Genomic DNA, 22,753 nt, shown 5'->3' with positions numbered 1-22,753 from the left:
GTAGCTACAGTAGTATTATTTCTAAATATTTTTTGTTCCAAACTTTCTAAAGCGCGAGCTTCATCTCGAAAGTCTTTTCGGTGCGGGAACGCGTCAGCAAAGTTTGTGTCAATTAAGCATTTCTGCATGCGCGGATACAGCATTTAGACTTCGTTGATCGAAAGCGGATGTACTTCTCGAAGTATCTAAATTTCCATTAAGTCTTCCATCATCTTTTGTCAAAGGCCACTTTGGCGCTGTTCTAAGGTGGTTTATTAGAAAAAATACGTGATTAACTGCGAGAAGTCGTCGGAACCGCTAACCTCTACATAGAGGAGACACCCGATATAGGTAGTTTTTGGACAGAAGCCATGACCCATTTAAGGATTAACAGAGATATTTCCTTCTGCGCAGTGTCTAATATTAGTTGGAAGAGGCACTGCGAAAATTCCATTTCGCTTATTACTGCGAAAAGAAGTAAACATTTATGTTCCAGACAAATATAACAATTTCCGTATTTCTTCAAAAAATAGTACTTGGCAAACAGGTGGCGCCCAAATATCAATCCGCTCTTTATTTTTTAAATAAATACGCTCCAAGAAATCTGTACTCCTGATCAGTTTACCTACATTTAAAAATAATATACTCTTCAAGTGGGTTTTCGCTTAACCGGCGTGAACGGAACCGAGGAAAGGCGGTTAATCAAATCTAATTCTAAGTAAAACAGCATTAATATTAGCAAGGTTAAATGATCCGGGGGGGGGGACAGCATCAGCCAAAAATAAATAAAATGAAAGAGCATATTCATACTACTCCCATTCCAACAACTTAACCTTCTAATTCCGCTTAACTTAGCCAGACTCACTATCTCGGCTGCTGGGAGGCAAATGATTCTAGTGGTTGACAACCCACTTTCCTCAGGTAAACTTCATGAGATCCAGTCTTCTGTTATTCCCTGAGATTTTATTTTTGTGCCACCTGGTTTTTGCCCAATTATGAGGGAGAGCAGGCTTTTCCCCATTCCATTTACTCAACCCCCTTCGGCGCTTTATGCACATCAATCATATCTCCCCTAGATGCTCAGTTGTCAAGCATTGCAGTCCACACCTTTTAAGCCGCTCTTTGTATATGCATCGATCTGTACTCATCACTAATCTGGTTGCCCTTCTTTTAATCCTCTCCAGAAGTTGTGTGTCATTTTTGAGCTGCGGTCTCGAGACCTGAATACAATATTCAGAATGCAGTCTAACCATCATCTTGTATAGAAGGATTATTACGTCCCTCTGCCTACTAGAAAAATTCCTATAAATCATGGACAGGATATCATGCGGCTTGCTTCTTTCTCGGCTTGAAAAAAAAATAATAATAAATAAAATGAAGACTGAAAAATCATTACTGGGTATTTGTTAAGCATAACGAAAATTTAAGAAAAAAAGCATTTGTTATAAAAGCTACTGAGGGTTGAAGAAGAATAGGGCTCCAGGACAGGATGGTATATGCTTAGTTAAATAATTAAAAAGCTGTATGTGAGTATATCGAACAGTTGGGAAAGTTAATGAGAGCTTTCTTAGATTCTAGGAAGAACCCCTTAGGCTGGAGAAGTGCTGTTATCTCCTCAATCCACAAAGATGATGCTAAACTGAGTTACTAAACGCCGGTGAGTTTGACTTCTGTCATAGGGAAAATCCTAGAGTCTGTGATTAGGGAAGCGATTCAGGACCATCTCAACAAAAACGGTGCCTTGAATACATCCCAGCACGTGTTCCATAAGGGGAGGTCATGCCTGATCACTCTAGTAAATTGCCGTGATCTACAATTAAACAGTTGGATTCAGGTAACAATTTTGACATTATATATTTAGACTTTAGTAAAAAGCTTTCGATACCATCCCTCATGCACGGCTGCTATATAAACTGGAAAAACATTTGAGGATCAGAAATCCTGAACTTATCTATAAGCCAAAGATAGAGGAGCAGAAAGTCGTTCAAGAAGGAAAAGACTTGTGTGTTACGATTCAACCTATGAAATTTTACATGCGTGTAAACAGGCGGATAAGGAAGGCACAGAGTGTCCTTTCTGTGATTTATAGGGCCTTTACTAGTCTGCAGAACGACGTCGTTATTCCTTTATACAAGATTAGACCGCATTTCTAATATTGTACTCAGGTCTTGAGACGCCATCTGAAAAATGACAGCATTTCTGGAGAGAGTTAAAAGAAAAAAAAAAAAAAAAGGGCAAACAGGTTAGTGATGAGTACAGATCGATGCACATATGAAGAACAGTTTAGAATGTGTGGACTGAAAATTTGACAGTTAAGCATATAAGGAAGATATGATTGAGCGGAAAAAAGAGTCGAAGGTGTGGGTTGAGTTTAGCATCATTTAAACTGAGCATCAAAGATGATGCTCAGTTTAGCATCATCTTTGTGGATTGAGGAGATAACAGCACTTCTCCAGCCTAGGGGGTTCTTCCTAGAGTCTAGGAATGAGGAAGGGTGTTCCTGGTAGGTGAGACACGAACCAAGAGACACAAATATAGAATCTCAGGGAATAACAGAAGACTGAATCTCGTTCAGTTCACACGTGGGTAGCAGGTTGTCCAACATTGAAATTTTGTCTTCCAATGCAGAATTGGATGATAACTCTATGGGAATAGTATAATTATTCTGTTTTATTTATTTATGCATACATATTCCATTTTATATATATTTGTTCTTTTTGCTGGCTGATGCAGAAAAGTCTACTTCCTTACATCATTTGGACTTACTAATGCTAATAACTTATTAATTAAAGATAACCTTGGGTCGCGACATATTTCATTTAAAATGCTTTAAGCTTTAATTAAGCTTTTTATTAATCTGTAATTACAGCTTTTTATTACCATTAAGGGTCGCGAAAAGGTTGACGATTTCGTTTTTTTTTTTTCCCTCAAAAAATTAGTCGCCGGATGTAGACGGTTGAGAAACGCTGCTCTATAGTTTAAGGTAAAAATCAACTACAGATACTCTCTTCTACTAAGTTACAAGAGATTTTTTGAGTACTTCACCTTTATTATGTATTTCTAATAGTTTTTAATTTATTTTCCAACATCACCATTCTCTTTACCTGCTCATCCATTGTTAAAAAAGACAGTCTAAATAAAACCAGAATCAAACAGCGTGTCTGACGTCCCCGCAATCAGCAAAATTAAAATCATTTAGAATTAACGTTATTGGTTAACAAAATGAGGTAATTTTGCGATCGAGTCGCCTCTCCGATTAAATTGGAAATTTATTTTATTTCCTTTTCTGATATAAAATCATTAATAAATTGGTTCGGGAATAACACTTTAGGCACTTATTAAGATTTGCTTGGCACAACATGAATAAACACATTAAAATATCTATTGAATGCATTTTTTAACTTGCATTTATATATTTCATCTGCCAACTCATAATTTCAACTGCTATGTGCTTGTTGCAGTTATGTTTCTCCCGGTGTTCTTGAAGGAAAGATAAAAAAGATGGATACAATAGTTAAATTCGATCATTTTGAAATCTAACCTGACTTAATTCACACCAAAAATTCCAATTCTTATATATATTCAAAGTTTGTAGACGAGATCGCATTTCTCTCTATTTTGAATAACCTTAACCACACACACAATTCTTGGCACAAATTTATATATTCTTAGAACACAAGAATAATATTTTACATTTTCGGTATCATTTATTAACCAATGACATATCACTATGCCAAATGCAGCGACAATATTTCTAACTCCACCCCATTCCATATCTAGCAGAAAGAGTCCAGCTCTCTTTTGCTCTTGTGTCCTTTAACATGAATTAAATTTAAGCCCCGTTCAGTAAATCGTGATAACTTTTCCAATCTTAGTTTTAAAGGCAATGCATTGATACTTATTTTAGTTGTTTTATTATTTAACTCTTTACTTAAACTTGCTTATGGTTTCAACTGGAAAAGATATGCATAAAATGCAAGGGGTTGTGATGATTGACGGGAGAATTTCCATTGACAGTTTATCTGTGAGTTGTGGTTTTTTATCTTGTACTTGTTGTCTCATGTATGCAAAACTTTCTGCAGCTGTTGGCGATTTTTTTCTGTGCTTGATGTAAAGTACGCTGCGACCTTAAATTACAATTTGGTGTAATGATAGGCGACATTGGGTCTCAGACCACAAGTTGATGATCTAAAGAAAATTCGAACTGGGGACTCCACAGAAACACGTCTGATTTCCAGAGCCTAGGATCTTAGGACTAGATCTTTCAGCTGAGAATGCTCTGCTTTCACAGGAGGTAGTTTCACTGGGGAATTCAATTGAAAGGAAACTGGAAATATATTCTGCAAAGACAAAACAGAACCAGAATATGTCTGCGTGGTACGAAAATTGATGATGTGACTAATCAGTTATCAGTTTTTAAAGCTTCTAAAACGTGTAAAATGATCCATGTGGGTACTAGCACTTAATTTACAAACTGACGATCACGTCAAGAAATATAAGGCCATGCTGGAAAAATTTTGGGAGAAAACACAAAATAATCTTTTGTCTGCAACCTCGTGGGTAGCACAGTTGGTAGAATCAACGTCCTCCCCACACACGACGGAAAAGATCTAAGTTCGAGTCCCGTCGATGACGTGAGGAATTTTATGGGCCTTTTTCAAAGCGTGGCTGAGTTAATCGGTCTCAGGCGAGGGTAGCATAGTGTGCATAGTATTAGGATCAGGCGCCACCTGTGGTTTCCCACATCTGCGCCATACGTACACTGAAGAAATATAGAACTACTGTAAATGCCAGAAAGGTGTTCTGTGTTGATACGTAGTATTGTGTTGGATTCCATTGGGTGCCTTGGCATTTGGCTGCAGGGCCCCTGGTGGAACCCCACGTTGCCCGCATACACCGCTAGGAGGTAGCCAGGCTGCCCATTATGCTCTTGCTAGTCTCTACAGGGTCGCCTAAACTTCTTGACAGAGACCAATGTAAAAAAAAAAAAAGGAGAGAGAGAGTGAGAGTGAGTGAGTGAGTTAGAGCGGGTGGGCTTTAGAGTCAAGAGAAGAGGGGGACAGATAGAAATATGGGGGGATGAAGAAGAAGGTATCCCCCAGGTACAATGGAATACATCCATCAGGCGAAAATAGGGGGTGGGAGTGGGAGAAAAGTTGCCATGCAAGAGAGCACAAGTGTGATCGCCATTTGGCACAATCATCTTGCTCTTCTCATTCAGATCCGGTCTTGATATCAATTTCAGTGATGATGACCAGTTAGGTAGTTAAAGTCCTATCCGGTGATCTGTGTCAGTAGGGATATAAATAGGAATGCAGCTGTGGTCCTTTGTCCTATACTGGATCTTCTCGGATTTGGTGGTGGTGTAGTCTCATTTGCTGGTAGGCCTCTGCATTGATTCCCAGAATATAGGTGGTTGCCTTTTCTTGGTTTTGATGATGATCCGGATAGTGACTATATCCATGGTAGGGTGTTCCGTCGTGTTATAGAAGTCTTATAGAAGAGGGCGAGCGCGCGTCGCTTCAATCCCCAGGCACGACGTGCGATTCTTGCCACTAGTACAGTATATTTTCGAATCTTGGTATGTAGATATTTCAGGTGTAGTGTAGGTTCCTATCCAAGATCACTCAAAGATATCTCATCTCAGTTGTTAACCGGATAGTTCTCCCTTGGATTTTGATTTGTGGTGACCTCGCTGTGTTCAGAAAACCTTTAAGCAGGATGGAATTTGTCTTTACTGGTGAGATTTCCAGGTGGTTGTGCCAGGCCCAGTCCTGTAAAGTGCCGAGTGCTATTTGCTGCGGCTTCCAGTTGGGATCTAGTATCAGCGGCAAGGGTAAGGAATAAGTCGTCTGCATATGCTTGAGATTGGACATTCTGCAGGTCTATGTTCAGGAACTAATCAAGTACGATATTCCATAGTAGGGAGCCCAGGCAAAGCCCTGGGGACATCCTCTGTAATGGCGCGTAACTTTACTATACGGTGTTCTGTCAGTTATGCTCCGCTGTGATAGATAATTTTTTATGCATTGGTACAGGTTGCTAGGGAGATTTGCTATACGGAGTCTGCCGAGGACTCTTGACCACCAGAGTGCGTCAAACGATCCTTTCTGAATCCATATTGATTTGAGTTGAGGATAGTAAGTTGGCATTGTTGTAATATGTTTCTATTCTTTGTCTTAGAAGATGCTCAAACAACTTGCTTATTACTGACAGGAGAGCGATGGGTCAATAGGAATCTGGTTGGTCATGGGGTTTGCTGGAATTTTTCAAAATTAGCCTGAAGTTTTCCATTTTCCAGTCTGTTGGGAACCATTCACGCTGGAGACAATGGTTAAAGAGATTAAGGAGAAGCTCTGGATTGTACTCCGCCACCTTTTTCACAATTTCCCGTTCTAGCAAGTCTAGTCCCGGTGATTTTCTATCTCTCAGTTTTCATGCTGCGATACTGAGTTCTTCGGCTGTGAATGTTGTGTGGTTTAATTTTTGTTGTCTTCACACAGTTATATTTGCTGCGGAGTGGATGGGGCAGCTGGCTGTTTGAATATTACTTCAAGTATGTTATTTATCGATGCGTGCCAACTCGTGGTTGTAGTTCCATGAGGGGTCTTTGTGGATGGAATCACTTCACCTCTGGGGAGCTTGTTGGTGGTTACCTTGAAGACTACCCTCCCCAGGGATCCGAGGCGAGGATAGCATGGTTTTTCGTCTATCAAACAGAAAATCGACAACGAAAAGAACACTGTTTTACAGACAATATACACGGAATAATATGGCCTTAGTAGCTGATTCTCCTAAAAAAAAACCCCTATTTCTATTACTTTTATCTGCAGTTCTGTCCAGACGACGTTATAGCAGAGAACATGTGATGAAAGTCATGGATTTACTCTAGATTTGAGGCATTCGGCAAAGCTATGGAGGGGAAGCGGTAAATTTGTTTAGGCGTTGCCTGCCCAAGTTCATTGAAATTTGTTTTGAAAATATGGAATTCATTTGAATAGAAGAGGTGCAAGGATTTTTGATGGTGTCATTGAGCATACCTTAAGGGCTCAAGTAACTGCAAATTTCGGGAGAAATTAGCTCCTGCTCCCACGTGGCGGGGCTAGTAACATGAATATAGATTCAATACTGAGGGCAAAAAAGGCGCAAACATGGATCCTTTAATATCACCATCTGTAGCGCTCACGTGAACTTGAATCATCACAAGCAAAAAGAATTTAAAAAAAAATAATTCTTCATCTGACATACCTGCTTTCTTAATTCTGCATTCTTTGTCAACAAAACCGCTTAACAATTTATCTCCATTTCTTGTGCAGAAAAGCATAGAATCTGTAGCAGGAACTCCTAAAATGGTCAAACGACTTCGCTCAGGAGATCTCCTTTTAGAACCATCGAACCCAAATCAATCTAGGCAGCTCCTGAAGCAAACGATCTTTGGAGGCCTTCCCATTTCTGTTACTCCACACAGAACTTTAAACACCTTAAAAGGGGTCATTTCAGAATGGGACCTCCTTAATGTTACTGAGGATGAAATTGCTGAAGAACTTAAGGCACAACGTGTCATTAGTGCTAAAAGAATTGACTAAACAAGTCCTTAGACCATAGACCATCCTTAGACCATCCAGGTGTCCTTAGACCATCCTGCATCAGTTAAAGCTGGCTACCTTTCCTGTAAGATCTGACCATACATTCCAAATCCACTTAGATGCTTTAAATGCCAGAAGTATGGTCATTCTCAAACAGCATGTCAAGGAAAGGCCATTTGCCCCTCGTGTTGCTCTCCGAATCACTCCCAAACTGAATGCACAGCAGTAACACCAAAGTGTCCCAACTGCCAGGGTGCTTACCTTGCATATTCCAGAACTTGTGAATCATGGAAGATGGGTAATAAAATATTGAAGTACAAGGTAGAAAAAATGTCTCATACCAAGAAGCATGAAAACAGATATTACACGTGAAACCTTCCAAATCATACTCTAGTGCAGTTAAAAACTCTAAAGTGATTTCAGCACAGACATATTACAATTCCTCCTAAATTATCTCTTGTCCAATGGGCCAGATCCATCCTGACGGATGGTGAGACACTAACAACAACAAAAACCATAAGTACATCAAATTCTACTAACACAAAGCCATCCAAACCACAACAAGTCAATGCCCCCAAGTCAAGAACGCTAACAAACGAGAAAGATGTCCACCTTACACAGAATAAACCAAATATGGAAATTGATAAGAAGTCAGATAATGAAGAGGCAGTTCTCCTGCTACATGTTGATGATGAGATGGACATCACTCGTCCAATTTTTCCAAAACGAGAAAAATATAACCAGGATAGAGGGAAAACAAAACGATCAGACCAATCCACGAAACTTAAGCCCAAGTAATGCAGAAAATCATTCAATGGAATTGTAGAGGCCTAAGAAGCAATTTTAATGAATTACAATATTTAATACACCAGCACGATCCTCGAAGGGGAACTACAGGAAACATATTTATCCTCAAATTATACTCCAACACTTCTCTATACAGATGGGACAGATGTTCTGAATCTCCAGCAAGAGGAGGAGTAGCCATTTTAGTTCGTAGAAATGTTCCATCCAAACCTATTCAGCTTTGCACCACTCTAGAAGCAGCAGCTGTTCGCATTGTTTTTGACATTACTCCCACTCTTGTGTTCATTTATATTCCACCAACCGCTTCACGTTCCAATGCAGAACTAGACGATTTACTGAATCGACTGCCTCACCCTGTATGCCTCTTAGGAGATCTAAATGCTCATCTTCCTTTGTGGGGTTCCGCGAACATGGATCGGAGAGGGCGGATGATCGAAACTATACTCGATAATCATCACTTAGCCTTGCTGAATATCGGTATACACACATATCCATCTGCCTACAGGATCAAGCTCTGCTCTTGAACTGTTCATATGCTCCTCATCCATTTATCCCAGCCTTGAGTGGACAGTATTAACTAACCTTCACAACAATGATCACTTTCCCATAATTTGAAAAATACAGACAAATACACACTATGCCTCCAACAAACGAATTACGTGGAATTTCCACCGAGCAAACTGGGAACAGTTTTCTAGTATCATACAATTTGATAGCCATCTGATACTTGCTACATCTATTAATAATGCCGCTAGGCATATAGTAGAAAAACTGCTTGGAGCTGCTGCCACTGCAATACCGAAATCAAATATTGCCAAACAAAGATATAATGGATGGTGGACAAGAGATTGCTTTCTTGCCAAAAGAAAACAAAATAAAGCTTGGAACATTTTTCGTCGAAATGCTGCAATGGAGAACCCTATAAATTATAAACGTCTGAAAGCTGAAGCACCGAATTCGTAGGAAATCAAAACAGGATGCGTGCGTTCGATTCACTTCTACCATCTGCAGAAACACTGACCCCAGAATAATCTAGTGAAATATCAGTATCCTCGGTGGAAAGTTCCAACAAACTTCGGCCCCAATCCTGTCTTGGAAAGGAATGGATATTTCTTCTCCGACTGATATTGCAGAGACGCTAGCTGAAACATTCGCTGCGGCTTCATCCTCTCAATCTTATGAAGCCTCATTTAGACGCACAAAAATGTCTGTAGAAAAATATAAAATTAACTTCAATACAAATCATATTCCTATAACCTTCCGTTCGCTATTACTGAACTCAACGAAGCTCTCCAGAATTCTCGAAATAGTTCTGTTGGGCCAGATAGCATTTACTACATAATGCTTCGCCACCTCAACTCCAACTCAAAATCTACACTATTAAAATTTTACGACAGAATCTTTGAAGAGAATGTTTACCCCGATACATGGCATCAGTCAACAGTGGTAGCCATAGCAAAACCGGGGAAAGATGCTTCCTCCCCAACAGTTATCATCCTATATCATTGACCAGTTGTTTAGGAACGATACTAGAAAAGATGGTTCACAGGAGACTTTTCTGAATTATAGAAGATCAAGATGCTATAACACACCACCAATTTGGTTTCCACCGTAACAGGTCCACAACTGATGTCCACATCAAAGTCGAAGCACACATTCGAAACGCTTTTGTCAAAAAACAGCACATGGTAATGATAACTTTTAACATTAAAAAAGCATTCGACACAGCCTGGAGATATGAAATCCTCCAAGACTTATACAACCTTGGACTGAGACGTAACTTGCCTAGATTCATTCAGAATTTTCTTCACCTCAGCACCTTTCAAGTAAGGTTCTAGAATTAACTGTCCAAAATTCACACGCAAGAAAGAGTACCTCAGGAATCGATTTTAAGTGCCACACTTTTTGCATTACGTACTAGTAGCTTTAATCGAGACATCCCAGATACGGTGGAAACTTATGCAGAGGATCTTGCTATTTCCTGTCAATCATCAAACATGGCTACCATTGAAAGACAACTACAGTTAGCAATAACCAAAATTTAAATTTGGACAAAATGTAACGGCTATCAATTAACCGAGGGATAAACAGCAGTAATACACTTCTGTAAATAACGATTGCTTCATCCGGAACCTGTATTAAACTGAAAGGCAGAGAAATACCGATGACCGACTCCGTAAGACTCTTAGGTTTGATTTTAGACACCAAACTTAATTTTCATAAGCATATAACCTACTTGCGAACTACGCGCCTTCAGAAATTAAACATTCTTCGCGCTGCATCCTGAGCTTCTTGGGGTGCTGACAGGCAGTTCAATGCTGAATTTATAGCGTGCTCTAATCCGGTCACGATTAGATTACGGAGCAATAGTATATGCTTCAGCTAAACAGAGCATCTTACGGTCTCTGAACACCAATACAGTGCCCTGCGATCTGCACTAGGTGCCTACAGAACTTGTACATAGAATCACATGACCTTCCGCTTTATCTTAGAAGGCAACGCCAATATGCTGCCAAAATAAGCAGCTTTCCAACTCACCCCTGTTGGGTATACCTCAACGATTCTTTTTGGCCAACACTTTACGAAACCAGCCTAATGAGCCTAGGCCTGCTGGGTTACGTCTTCAAGAAGTAATACAGAATTGGAAAATCGACCTCAATAAAATTAATTGCGGAAAGTAGAAATATGCCTTTGCCATGATATAGACATTGATCTATACTTCGCTCAGTGGTCAAAAAATACCATTCCACCACTTAAGTTCCGACAGTTACATGCCAACTATACTTCGGAACACACTGAGAAACTCATAGTCTATACGGATGATTCTAAGTCCCAATCACATGTAGGAGTAGCAGCTGTACTCCCTTCGCATGTAATCTCAAGATCCCTTCCAGTTGAGTGCAGCATACTTTCTGCTGAACTATATGCTATCCAGCTTGCATTAAGTGAAATGGGTGAAATATGTCCACAGTCGTCACTCTCTGTCCTGATATATTCGGATTCGCTCAGTGCTATCTCAGCAATACAGGGTACACAACATTCTCATCATCCTCTCCTACAAGAAATTGACTTTCTAATCAACCTCTGTCAAAAGAAACAATCTGAAATAACTCTTTGCTGGATCCCAGGACACTGCCGAATAGAAGGTAATGAAAAAGCAGACAATGCAGCTAAGTCAGCATCAGAACTGCCAAACAGAACAATGATAGTCCCACATACTGATTTTAGTCCAATCATTATTAGAGAAGGTGAAAATGAATGGGCCCAGATATGAAAAAATAAAGTCAACAATAAACTACAGGAAATAAAACCTAATCCACAAATATGGCACTCCAGCATCACATGAAGTCGCAGAGAAGAAGCAATGCTTGTCAGACTGCGAATTGGCCATACTCATCTTACGCATTTTCATCTATTAGCAAATAAAAATCCCCCACTCTGTGCTCATTGCCAAGTTCAGCTTTCAGTAAAACACATTCTTTTGGTATGCCCTCGATTCAGAAATTCCAGATTCCTTTGTTTTCAGAGTTTATGCAATAATCAGAATCCACTTACCCTTCAACAGATCTTTGGTATTTCTGCGTATCTAGATGAACTATTTAATTTTATTCGACAAATCTAAAAAAAAAATGTTCTATTTACATTAAAAACTTGGAAAGACACATCTTGTTCATTGATGCCCTTGTGTTAAAACCCTTAAACAACAACAACAACAACAGTGTCGAGGTAGTAAAAATTCAAAAATTTGTCTATGTAGTAATGCCAGGAATCTAAAATAATATTGGCTCAACTAACAACTGATAAAACAATAAAAAGGTTTATTGAAAAAAATATATAAGTAAAATTAAAAATAGACTGTAAAAAATAAAACTAAAAGAAATTCATTAAAGATATTAAAATACAAAGTTCTAAGTTAGATCAAAAACATAAAATCAAGCTTTTGAGGCGAAGAGCTTCTTTTTCAAATTAATTAATGTGGGTAAGTTGACAAAGAGGCTCTTTGCTTCGAAAGCAACTTGTCCCATTTGCTTGATTTTATGTTTTTGATCTGACTTTATTTTAATGTTCTTAATTTATTTTAGTTTTACTTTTAATACAGTGTTTAATTTTTAATGATATATTTTTGTTTCAATAAAGCTTTTCATTTTTATCCGTTTTCGGTTGAGGTAATATTATTTTAGTATGTTTAACTCCCGATGCTCGAGGCCTTTTCTCTAATGGTAGGAAAATTGTAAATGCCTTTGAAAGTACTGATATAATGGAGACATGGAGAAAATGAAGAAAAATTTCATTTAAGTGAGTTTGGCATGTTCAAGAGGGATAGGGAGGATGGATGGGGAAAGTCATGCTTCTCATCAAAAGCTCTCTTAATGAGAGCCGATGACTTGCGGTAAAGGGACGATATTAGTTGGGTATGTTATAGACCAAACTCTCTTTAGAAAACTTGAATGAGTAGCCAAATGTGATTGCCTTGTTATAGATGACTTCAGCTTGCCCTTTATAGATTGGAAAACTTAAACGGCAATACGCCATGGAGAAACGGATTTTTCAGTCTTTTGTATTATTGTTATTTATTCCAATATGGAAGATAAAGTACAAGGAGCTATAATAACTTCGGCTTAGTTCTCATCAAGGTCCAAATTGTATCCGGAATTTGACAGTGTAAGAACCAATCGGGTAGTGAAAACAGTATCATAAAAGTGTAGTGTCCAAACAGATTCAAAGAAAAGTCGAAAGAAAACGTGAGGACTTCATTCTCATGAAAAGTGGATTGAGATATTCCGTGGGTTCTCTATTAACTAGAGAGGCAATTATACTTTGTTGGATATGAGTTCAATATGGGAACTACGAGTATGACTATTGAAGCTACAAACGCATCTGTTTCAGTGAAGAAGTTCTGCAAAAGAAAGACGCATATCTTTTCTTTTTTCATCCACTTTGCTATCATATAATAGCAAAGTAAATGAAAAGAGAGGTTAAAGTTTAATTGAGCAAAATAAACACCGGCTATAGGCTGGTGTTTATTTTGTTTGTTACAGCCTATCTCGTGATAGGCTATAACTATCGGCTGATGTTTATTTTGGCTGTAGCATTAGATATCACTAACAAAGAGAACTGAAAATGGAGACGGGACTCGTTTCATAAATGAATACAATAAAGAAGAGAGTGAATGAGTTAGGACCCATACGTTAATTTACAAGACTAATTAATCACTGAAAAAAGTACTATTTTAAAAAAAATCACTTCCAAGCAGACGTAGCTGTTCGGATATGATTTCAGATTTCATTCTCTGTACGAATCATATGAACTCTGTGTCATAGTGCTTTCAGAAAGTGCACACCAAACTGAGTGCATCGACTACTTTGGTCAATTAGCAAGACTTTATATGGTATTTTATTTTCATATGGTCTAAATTGTGTATTAAGACTGTACCAGCGTGTGTTCACCAACCGAAAACCCCAGTACCTCACGAGGAACCCCATTCTCACTACCTTGAATAGGCTAATTACGTCCGGATTGAAGAGGTAAGGTCTTTAAGAGCTTCTTCAGTCTCCAACGTAATTTAATCTATCCCCATCACGCCTCCGAACGAGCGATATTGTCGGACACACCATACTCACTAAACAGGGAGGCGACAGTGCCCATCGGATTGTCAAGATGAAAAGACCACTACTAGAATATCGACCGTTTTAGAAGATTTTTTAGATTGTGATTGATGGTATTCACCATGCTTCAATTATATAATCAAGATCAATGTGTAACAAGAGAAATTTAAAAAGGAGGGGCGTTTCTTTCCGTATTTTTTGGAAGTGGAAGTGGAAAGGATATTAAAATTCTAAAAAACATCACTATCACACACACAAAACACTTATGCAACCAAATAACCCATGACTTACACGTAATGCGTCCTATAGTCTTCCACATGGTAACTGGAAACAACAGATTCTCTGGAAGTACTTTGCACATTGCTATTCGATGGAATTCTTAGGGTTAAATGTTTTCTGGCTGAAAAAAGTAAAAGGTCCGCTTTTCAGTTCCAACACTTAATTTTGTCAGCGAGCTTCAAATAAGTGCCGACAACGTACTGAATAAGTACTGACAAAACAGTAAAATCCATTTTTTAAGTTTATCTTTTTTATTATTTTTGATAAATAATAAAAAAATCAATGGAAAAAATAGATTTTGCTATCTTTCGAATCGTACTGAAATGTGACAGGATTCTTATTAAGAATTATCAGGCGATTATTAGTGACATATCCAAGCCTGCCACATCCTACACACAAATTTTCAAACTTCATTACATTATAAGGAAAACTTCAAGCTAATTACATTTATTCCGAGAATATAGTAAGTAAAATTTTCTTAAAGTGCTCGGAGCTGTTGGATTTTATAGCGTTTTATGCCGCTAAAGTGAGCCGCATAAAACGCTATAAAAAGCACTGAATAAAAAAAAATAAGTTTTCGCTGATATAACTCTACATATGTTCTTATTACATTATTATTTTCAACTTATTATTATTTATTTCGTGGAAGCTGGTTTAAACAGTGTTATTTTAATTGCGATGCGAACTTGCCATTTTACCTCATATATTCTTTTGTACTAGTTTAGATGAGATACTTGTTTTCGGTCATCTTGAGAAAAGGACTTTTTCTGAATTGCCGTATCATAGAAAGCGCCTATTGTCTTCACCATAGCTGTCCGTCCGTCCGTATGAATGTAATAATTTGACTTCCAGTGGATGGATTTTTGTGAAATTGTATATTTGGCTCTTTTAGAAAGATTTGTTTAGCCATCGCAAATTTCATTAAAATCGGAGAAATAGGCTACTCATATAATTTGTTTGTTAGTTGGTTGTTGTTAGGGTTTTAGGCGCATCCGTAACTTAGACCATATTGCGTCGTATATAATATCTGTAAATTGTTTATGATCGTGGTTGATTTACTGTTTGCTGGACGAAAAACCCGAGTTTGTGGGAGAAAAACCATGCTAAGCCTCGCCTCTGAGACCGACTAACTTAGCCACGTTGTGAAAAAGACCCATAAAAATTCCTCGCCTCATTGACGGGATTTGAACTTATGTATTTTTCACCGTGTGGTGAGGACGATGATTACACCCACTATGCTACTCACGAGGGCTATCCATATACTGCACGTTGGAAAGCGCTGGGAGTTATGTTTGTTGCCGTGCGCTGATTGGAGAATGAATGGGCAACATGGCAGATTAGCAGAGAAGAAATGTTCATATAAATCATGAATTATTTGCTATTTTCGTATTATGTAATAACAGGAGAAAAGTAAAATATGTTTTATGTGCCCTCATGGGTGGCAGAGTGAGTAGAATCGCCGTCCTTCCCACAGCCGATGGAAAACACTTGAGTTTTAATCCCATCAATGACGCTAGGAATTTTTATGGGCATTTTCACAATGTGGCTGTTAGTCTGTCTCATGTAAGGATAGCACGTTGTTTCTGCCAGTAACTCCGGTTTTTCGTCCAGCAAACAGCAAAGCGGCTACAGAACAAACGCAATTTACAGACATAATATATACGGCGCAATATGGCCTAAGTTGGTGATGCCCTAAAAAACAACTTTTATATTTCAGTTGTTATTAATATCCACGAGAAAATAAGAATCAAGTACATTACAAAAATATTGACTACGTATTACGATCTGAGGTACTTCTTGCTGTTTGTTTATTTTATTAAATCACAGAGAAAAATCTGTGAAATATGTGTTGAATTTCAATTTTTATTAAAAATCCAGGAGAATATAAGAAAAGTATTACAAATTGAGTGAATATTATTGTGAGGTATGTGCAGTGAAGTGAAAACAATTATTTTTGTATATTATTAATGAATTAATTGGTAAAGTCAATTAGTTATTTTCTTTTAACTTCTGTTAATGAAACTTGAAACTGATTTAATCAAAAAAAAAGTCAAATTCGCCTGAAATGTAAGACACTTGATGCGTTATCTAAGTTGTACTTGTCGTTTTTGGCACATTTAGCTTAAAATACTCATTTATTCTGCTCCATTCTATCTGTTCATTATTGCAGAGGTTTTTGAAATCACCAGTTCTTAAAAATCTTGATTGCGTGAAATATCTTTGCAAAGGGTATTCAAAATATGGCCATATGAATAATATAAAAATCCTTAAAGAGGAAATAAAATAAGTCTGTTGAGCATTGAGTTTGCCTGTTCCTCGTATGGTCAATCTTTCCGGGAACTGGTGAGTGAGGGAAGTGGGGGGATAGTTTGTAAATTATATATTGCATTTTTAATTCTGAATTATAAGAATTCTTATTTGGATGGATAGAATACTGTCCATCTAAATATAATTCGTTTGTAGTTAAAATAAAAGAGATAAATGCACGAGCTAATTGTGAGTTCAGAACAAAAAGATCTGAACTGCATGGAAAGGTGTGTTGTAGAAGGCGGGCGGAATTAGTGTTGGTTATTGCTACCACCACATGCAGTAGTAGTAACCGGAGTGAAACATATGATGCATTAAATTACAAAATAATTCTAAATTCTGATCTCTTCATTGTAAGTTGGAGCCTGAACTACGCTACAGTTAAAAGTGGGCTCTAATTTTAAGAGGTGAGCTTGCCATAAGAGTGTCTTGTTAACCCTGCTAGGCTGTACAAACACTAGTCTATGTGGGAATCTATTTGAAGAGCAAGGCTATCACCTTTTCTCTGGTCAATGATTCCAAACTATAAACGGAAAAATCCGAATCTGTACCACTGAGCCCTTGCTCATACAAGACCATTCAATCAAATATTCATCAGGTCCAAATCGTTTTGATTCTGAATTTGGACAGCAGCGAACAAAACCAACTAATAGCAGCATTAAAATATATGCAGTTCGACAGATGTTTATCGAAGTCTGTCAGTCGCTCTCTGTCTTTTCTATTTGTCTTAAAACTTTTCCCAAATATGATACACATTTTCCTGCGAATATTTCATGGCAGTATTTTTTTAAGAATAAAGTTCAAGCTTAAAAATACTTACATTTCTTCATCCGAATCGCACTCCTCTCACGGGGAATGTCACTTTTCTGTAGTAGGACCAGCTGTGAGTATCACGTAAGTAGCTCTACTGTAGTTTCGCTACTTCTGGTGTTCTACTTCACACTCTCTTCTCCTCCTCCTCCTCTTCTTCCACGTACGTTGCTATAATTCACGTCACATCTCGTGACCTGGTGTATCTTTAACCTTAAAAAGCTCGTGCCAGATTCCGCCCCCCCCCAGTGCTCCGTTACCTGTTACGTGGTCGCAATCTGAGTCATGTGACTCATTAGAAAGTGCGCTCTCGAAACAGCCCACAACTTCCTTGCGCATTCCTAAAAGAAAACGAAGCCCCTCCGTGTTTATTATTCTTTCCCGTGGCGTGTTTAAATTACGTCGACGAAGGAAGAAGAAATTCCGAATTTCTGTTTAAAAGGTGACTTCGTTATCCGTGCTCCACTTACCCATCGAACTGTGCTGGCGGCGACAGTTTATTTAACCTCCAGCATTAATAAATAAATAGAAGGAAACCACAATTGCCGCCTCTTGTACAGCTGGAATCATTTTCATTAATTTGCTCTCAGTTGTAGAAATTTATATTTTTAGCTTTAGCACATGCACAGAATTTAATGCACTTTGGCCGATGCAGCCATGCTTCCGGTCATTTACCGGAAGCGGGATAAAAGAGGTGCTTTGGGCCTCACATTTTGCAAGAACCAAAACGGTTGTTTCACGCAAGCAGGCGTATATAATTGAATTTTATACCACGTGGATCCTAAAGAAAGGATTTCCGCTTAGGGCCCCGAAATTGGTAAATTCAATATTACTCGCAATAAATTTATTTATGAACAAATGAAATCCGAAGTACTTTTGATAGTTGTTTCAGAAATGGTACGAAAATTCCTAAAAAAAATTCTTCGATTTTTAGTTTTCTGCGAAGATTAAAAGAAGTTAGATGATCGCTCTCTCTCTCCCTCTCCCTTTCTCTCTCTCTATGTGTGTGTATGTATGTATATATATATATATATATATATATATATATATATATATATATATATATATATAATTTAGCAGTCTTCAAAATTAAAAGAACTAATGGTTTCTTGGGATGAAGTTTAGATGTCAAGTTTATCGTGCATGTATATACTTGTCACCCTCCATTCCTAAAATCCCAAATATATTATGACTTTACTTTGGTAAATACGCAAATTCCTTTTTTGCTTTTATTCCACGAAAACTACGCTTTAGAGCGACTTTGATAGACGGATTTTTAAAGAAACTAATATTATTTACAATCCAGAACAATAATGTATTTTCATACAGAGTATATGTAAAAGTTTTGAAAGGTGCTCTACTTTACAATGTTATACACCCATCAATTCCTGTAGTCTTATTATATAAGACCATACAAGTGGAAAGTATATGTTAAAGAAGATCAAGTATAACTAATATATACGGGATGTTTGTGAGGACTTCAAGGTGCAGAGGTTTTTTTTAGGTTTTCAACATGGAATCACTGTTTCCTCGTTTTTTTCCTCTTAGCCAGCAGCACAGTAGATCAACACTACAGGAGGAAAGCATGGACTACCAGAATTGAGTTGCATCCTGGTGTACACAATGTAATAAACAATCCCTTAGTTCCGAGAAACAGTCTTACTTTCTCTTCTCCCCATCGAACTGGAACTTGGCAAACAATTTTTAAAACATTTGATTCTTAGTGTGGCACCTTCAAGCATATACAGTCTCTGCATCTAAAATATGTATTGATATCCACAAGTAAAGCAGACGTTAGCTTCAAAAGATTGCAAGACAAAATGACTGACGTTGAGTGAAATGCTAAATAGTCGTTTTATCGGACACCACTCACTAAAAGGTTTCGCCTCCACAATTAAAAGAAATACAGATACCCACAGATACCAGTGTTATATGGAACAAAATCAGACAACTTTAATGGGAAATATTTTTCAGTATCAACTCCACTAATAAACTGGAATGGACTAACTCCAAGGAAATCGCAGCAAACATTCTTGCAGCTACTTTTGCAAATGTATCCTTTCAGAAAACAATTTTTAGTTGAAAAATACAAACTAAACTTCAATACCAGCCAGCAACTCCTATGCAACCCTATCAACACAGAAGAATTGCAAAAGGCTCTGACTAAGTTGAGGAGGAGTGCAGCGGGATCCAATGGCGTTCATTATCAAATGATACAGCAACTTAGTCAAAAATCTCTAAATAGATTACTTATATTATACAATAGAATTTATATGGAAAACTATTATTCAAACTCCTGATGTCACTCTGTTGCAATTACCTTCCCCAAACCTGGCAAAGATCATACGAGTCCCACAAACTATCCACCGATAACTCTAACAAGTTGCCTCGAGAAAACCCTGGAGAAAATGGTGAACAACTGACTAACCTGATTCTTGGAAAAATATAACTTACTAAACACAAATCAGTATGGCTTTCGTAAAAATAGATCATAGCTGGATCCCATGATAAAAAGCAGAGACAAATATTCGAAATTCTTTTCTAAGGAATGAGCATCTAATTATGATCAGTCTCGACATAGAAAAAGCCTTTGACACTACCTAGCGATATGACATTCTGAATGACCTCCATAACTTTGGTTTGCGGGGACACCTCCCAATCTTAATACAAAATTTTCTGAAGTTCAGAAATTTCCAAGTGAAACATCCAAACAATCTGTCACAAACATATATTCAGGAAGAAGTTCTTCAGGGTTCAATTCTCAATGCTACTTTGCGTGCAATCAAAATAAGTTCTATTGCAAAAGTCTTACCGTTAACAGTTAAAACATTCCTTTATGCAGATGGCGTTACTATTTCATGCCATTCACAAAACATGAGCCTAATTGAGAGGCAATTACAAAGCGCAGTTAAAAAAAATTAAATTGTGAAAAAAAAAAAAAAAAAACAATGGATACAGAATAGCATAACAAAAAGCAATGGCCATACATTTCTGGAGAAAACCAAAAATGCACCCAGATCCAGAAAATCAATTAATACCTCTAGCACAGTATTCATTTCCTTGGCCTGATTCTCGAGAAAGAAAGCTTTACTTCTTGGAACATAGCAAAAACCTCCGAACAACCTGCCTAAAAATACTAAATATTTTTAGTTCTTTCTGCAATGAAATGGGGAACTGACCGGTTCACACTACTTCGCTTATACCGTGCGGTTTATTCGGATCAAGACTAGACTATGAAGCCCCTGTGCACAACTATTTATTAGGGTCCCCGGAAAGCTATTTCATCTAACCATGTGTATTATATCTGTAAATTGCGTGTGTTCTCCTGTCGATTTGCCTGTTTTCTGGGGGGAAAGACCTTTCTATGTACGCCTGAGACCGACTAACTCAGCCATGGAGTGAAAAAAGCCCACTAAAGTTCCTTGCGTCATCGACGGTATTACCCACTGTGTACAGATCGTGTAGACCAAGTGTCATCAAATTGCTTGACTCCATACATCACAGTTCCTTACGAATTTCCTTAGGGGCACACAGAACATCGCCTGTACAAAGCTTATATGCGTAAGCCCATGAGCCTTCACTATATCTCCGGAGGCAAATGTTGTTATTAAACTATGCCATTAAAATCCGAAGTCTTCCTCATCATCCTACTTGGCAAAATCTCTTCAATCCCACAGTGAGAGAATCTCTACAGAAATAAACCCACAGTAAAAAAAAAAAAAAAAAACAGCTAGAATACGACTAAAAGAACTAGTTTAAAAATGGGACTTAAGCTTTGACAACGTATATGAGGATAATAGCATAACTACTCCGCCATAGCACACTTTCACGCCTAACTGTGACTTATTTTCAACAGTGGGGAAAAAGATCTCTGATAAATGTCAACATAAAACAGATGCATGCAGCCCGCTCGTCACAGTTCTCTGAATATCTTCAAATATATACTGATGGCTCTAAAACAGACACCCAAGTGGGTGCTGCAGTGGTTCTTTGCCACACTGTCATCTCACAGTTACTCCCAAATGAATGCAGTAGTTATTCTGCTGAGCTATTTGCCATACTAATAGCTTTGAAATGCATTGAAACCTCCTCTCTTCTGAAACATCTCATATATACATAGATTCATTAAGCGTAATACATGCTCTCTACCATCTCATCTCGTCCTTCACCAGATACAAGCTTATCTTGTGAAGCTGAAAAGCAAAAGAAGGCAAGTTAAATTTCTGCTGGATCCAAGGACATGAAGGAATTGACGTAAATGACTGCTGATCGTGCAACAAAGAATCCTACAAATACAAACCGAATGCTTTATAAAATTCCACATTCCGATTACAGACTTGTCATTAAACAGACTTTCAACACTCAATGGTCACAAATCTGGCAAAATCACTAAACAATGAACTTCTTCAAATAAAACATGAACTTCAGCAGTGGAATTAGCCTCCATAAGAATCGGCACGAAGAAATCATTCTAACAAGATTGCGCATTGGACATACTCATCTCATATACTTTTACTTACTCACGAAAGCAAATCCTCCAAAATGTCTCCACTGTTCTTGTCAATTCACTTTTAAACATTTCCTTATAGAATGGCCGCGTGGCTCGACAAACAGCCTTCCATCTCCCTGTGAATATTTAGGATTTCCTGACTTTATCAAAAATCATAGGCGATAACTCCAACATTGAAAACATCTTTACTTATTTAAAACTAATAAGACATTTCAGTCAGTCAGATATAAAAAGATATAATTCATAATTAAGAAACATCATTGTCACATAATACTAAGAAATAGACGCAATATGGCCAAAGTTGCTTTTACGCCAAAAACGTTTCTTGTTAAAATTAAGATATGATAACATAAAAATGAGATGCAGAATGTCAAGCTACGTTGTTTGCGCTCTCACCTGCATTTTTTGAGATCAAATCTTGGAGATTACAGAGTGGAGGAAGAAATTCTATCAGGTATACAGTCAATGGAGCAGTGGTACCAAGGAAAATGGGATGAAGCTATGACGAGAGAGAGAGACTGTATTTGGTTCTTGGTTCGGGATTACCACACTGACCACAAAAGAGAAAGACGTTCAAATGTACATACATTCGTAAGTGATTTTTTTAAGGAATTAATTTGTGATGTTGTAGCGTGGTGTTCACGTGCAGCAAAGATTACTCTATTCTGAACATTATTAGTAAACCTAATATATATATTATTGCACATTTCTTTTATTTCTGGGCAAACTATTAATGCTGTGCAAAAACTAAGGTCATATTATGAATCGACACGCGTTTTTCACATGGCTTTGGAGCTATTTTCATGTTCAGAAGAACATGAAAATCGACCAGAAAACACGGAATTTTTGGAGATAATACTCGTGGGCTT

The 22,753-nt window shown here is 37.8% G+C and overlaps 1 protein-coding gene across 2 annotated transcripts in view; it reads right to left on the bottom strand.

Moving 5' to 3' along the window:
• The window catches only part of LOC150088165 (uncharacterized), a 97,656-nt gene that overhangs the window by 40,542 nt on the left and 34,361 nt on the right, over positions 1 to 22,753 (bottom strand). The window contains exons 1-2 of one of the 2 annotated variants that reach the window (XM_090369358.1): positions 17,385 to 17,542; positions 14,270 to 14,378 (exon numbers count right to left, since the gene is read on the bottom strand). The exons of the other annotated variant lie outside the window; for it this stretch is intronic. Coding sequence (XP_090225484.1) covers positions 14,270 to 14,378; positions 17,385 to 17,394 — 119 coding nt within the window. The 5' untranslated portion in view covers positions 17,395 to 17,542. Of the gene's footprint in view, positions 1 to 14,269; positions 14,379 to 17,384; positions 17,543 to 22,753 lie in introns of those variants that run through there. 2 annotated transcript variants of the gene reach the window in all.

This window comes from Mastigoproctus giganteus, chromosome 3 (genome assembly GCF_048544385.1).
Source record: "Mastigoproctus giganteus isolate SK-2022 chromosome 3, ASM4854438v1, whole genome shotgun sequence".
Taxonomy (NCBI): domain Eukaryota; kingdom Metazoa; phylum Arthropoda; class Arachnida; order Uropygi; family Thelyphonidae; genus Mastigoproctus; species Mastigoproctus giganteus.
Note: the sequence above shows the minus strand (reverse complement) of the source record. Positions and strands in the feature narration are given on the sequence as shown.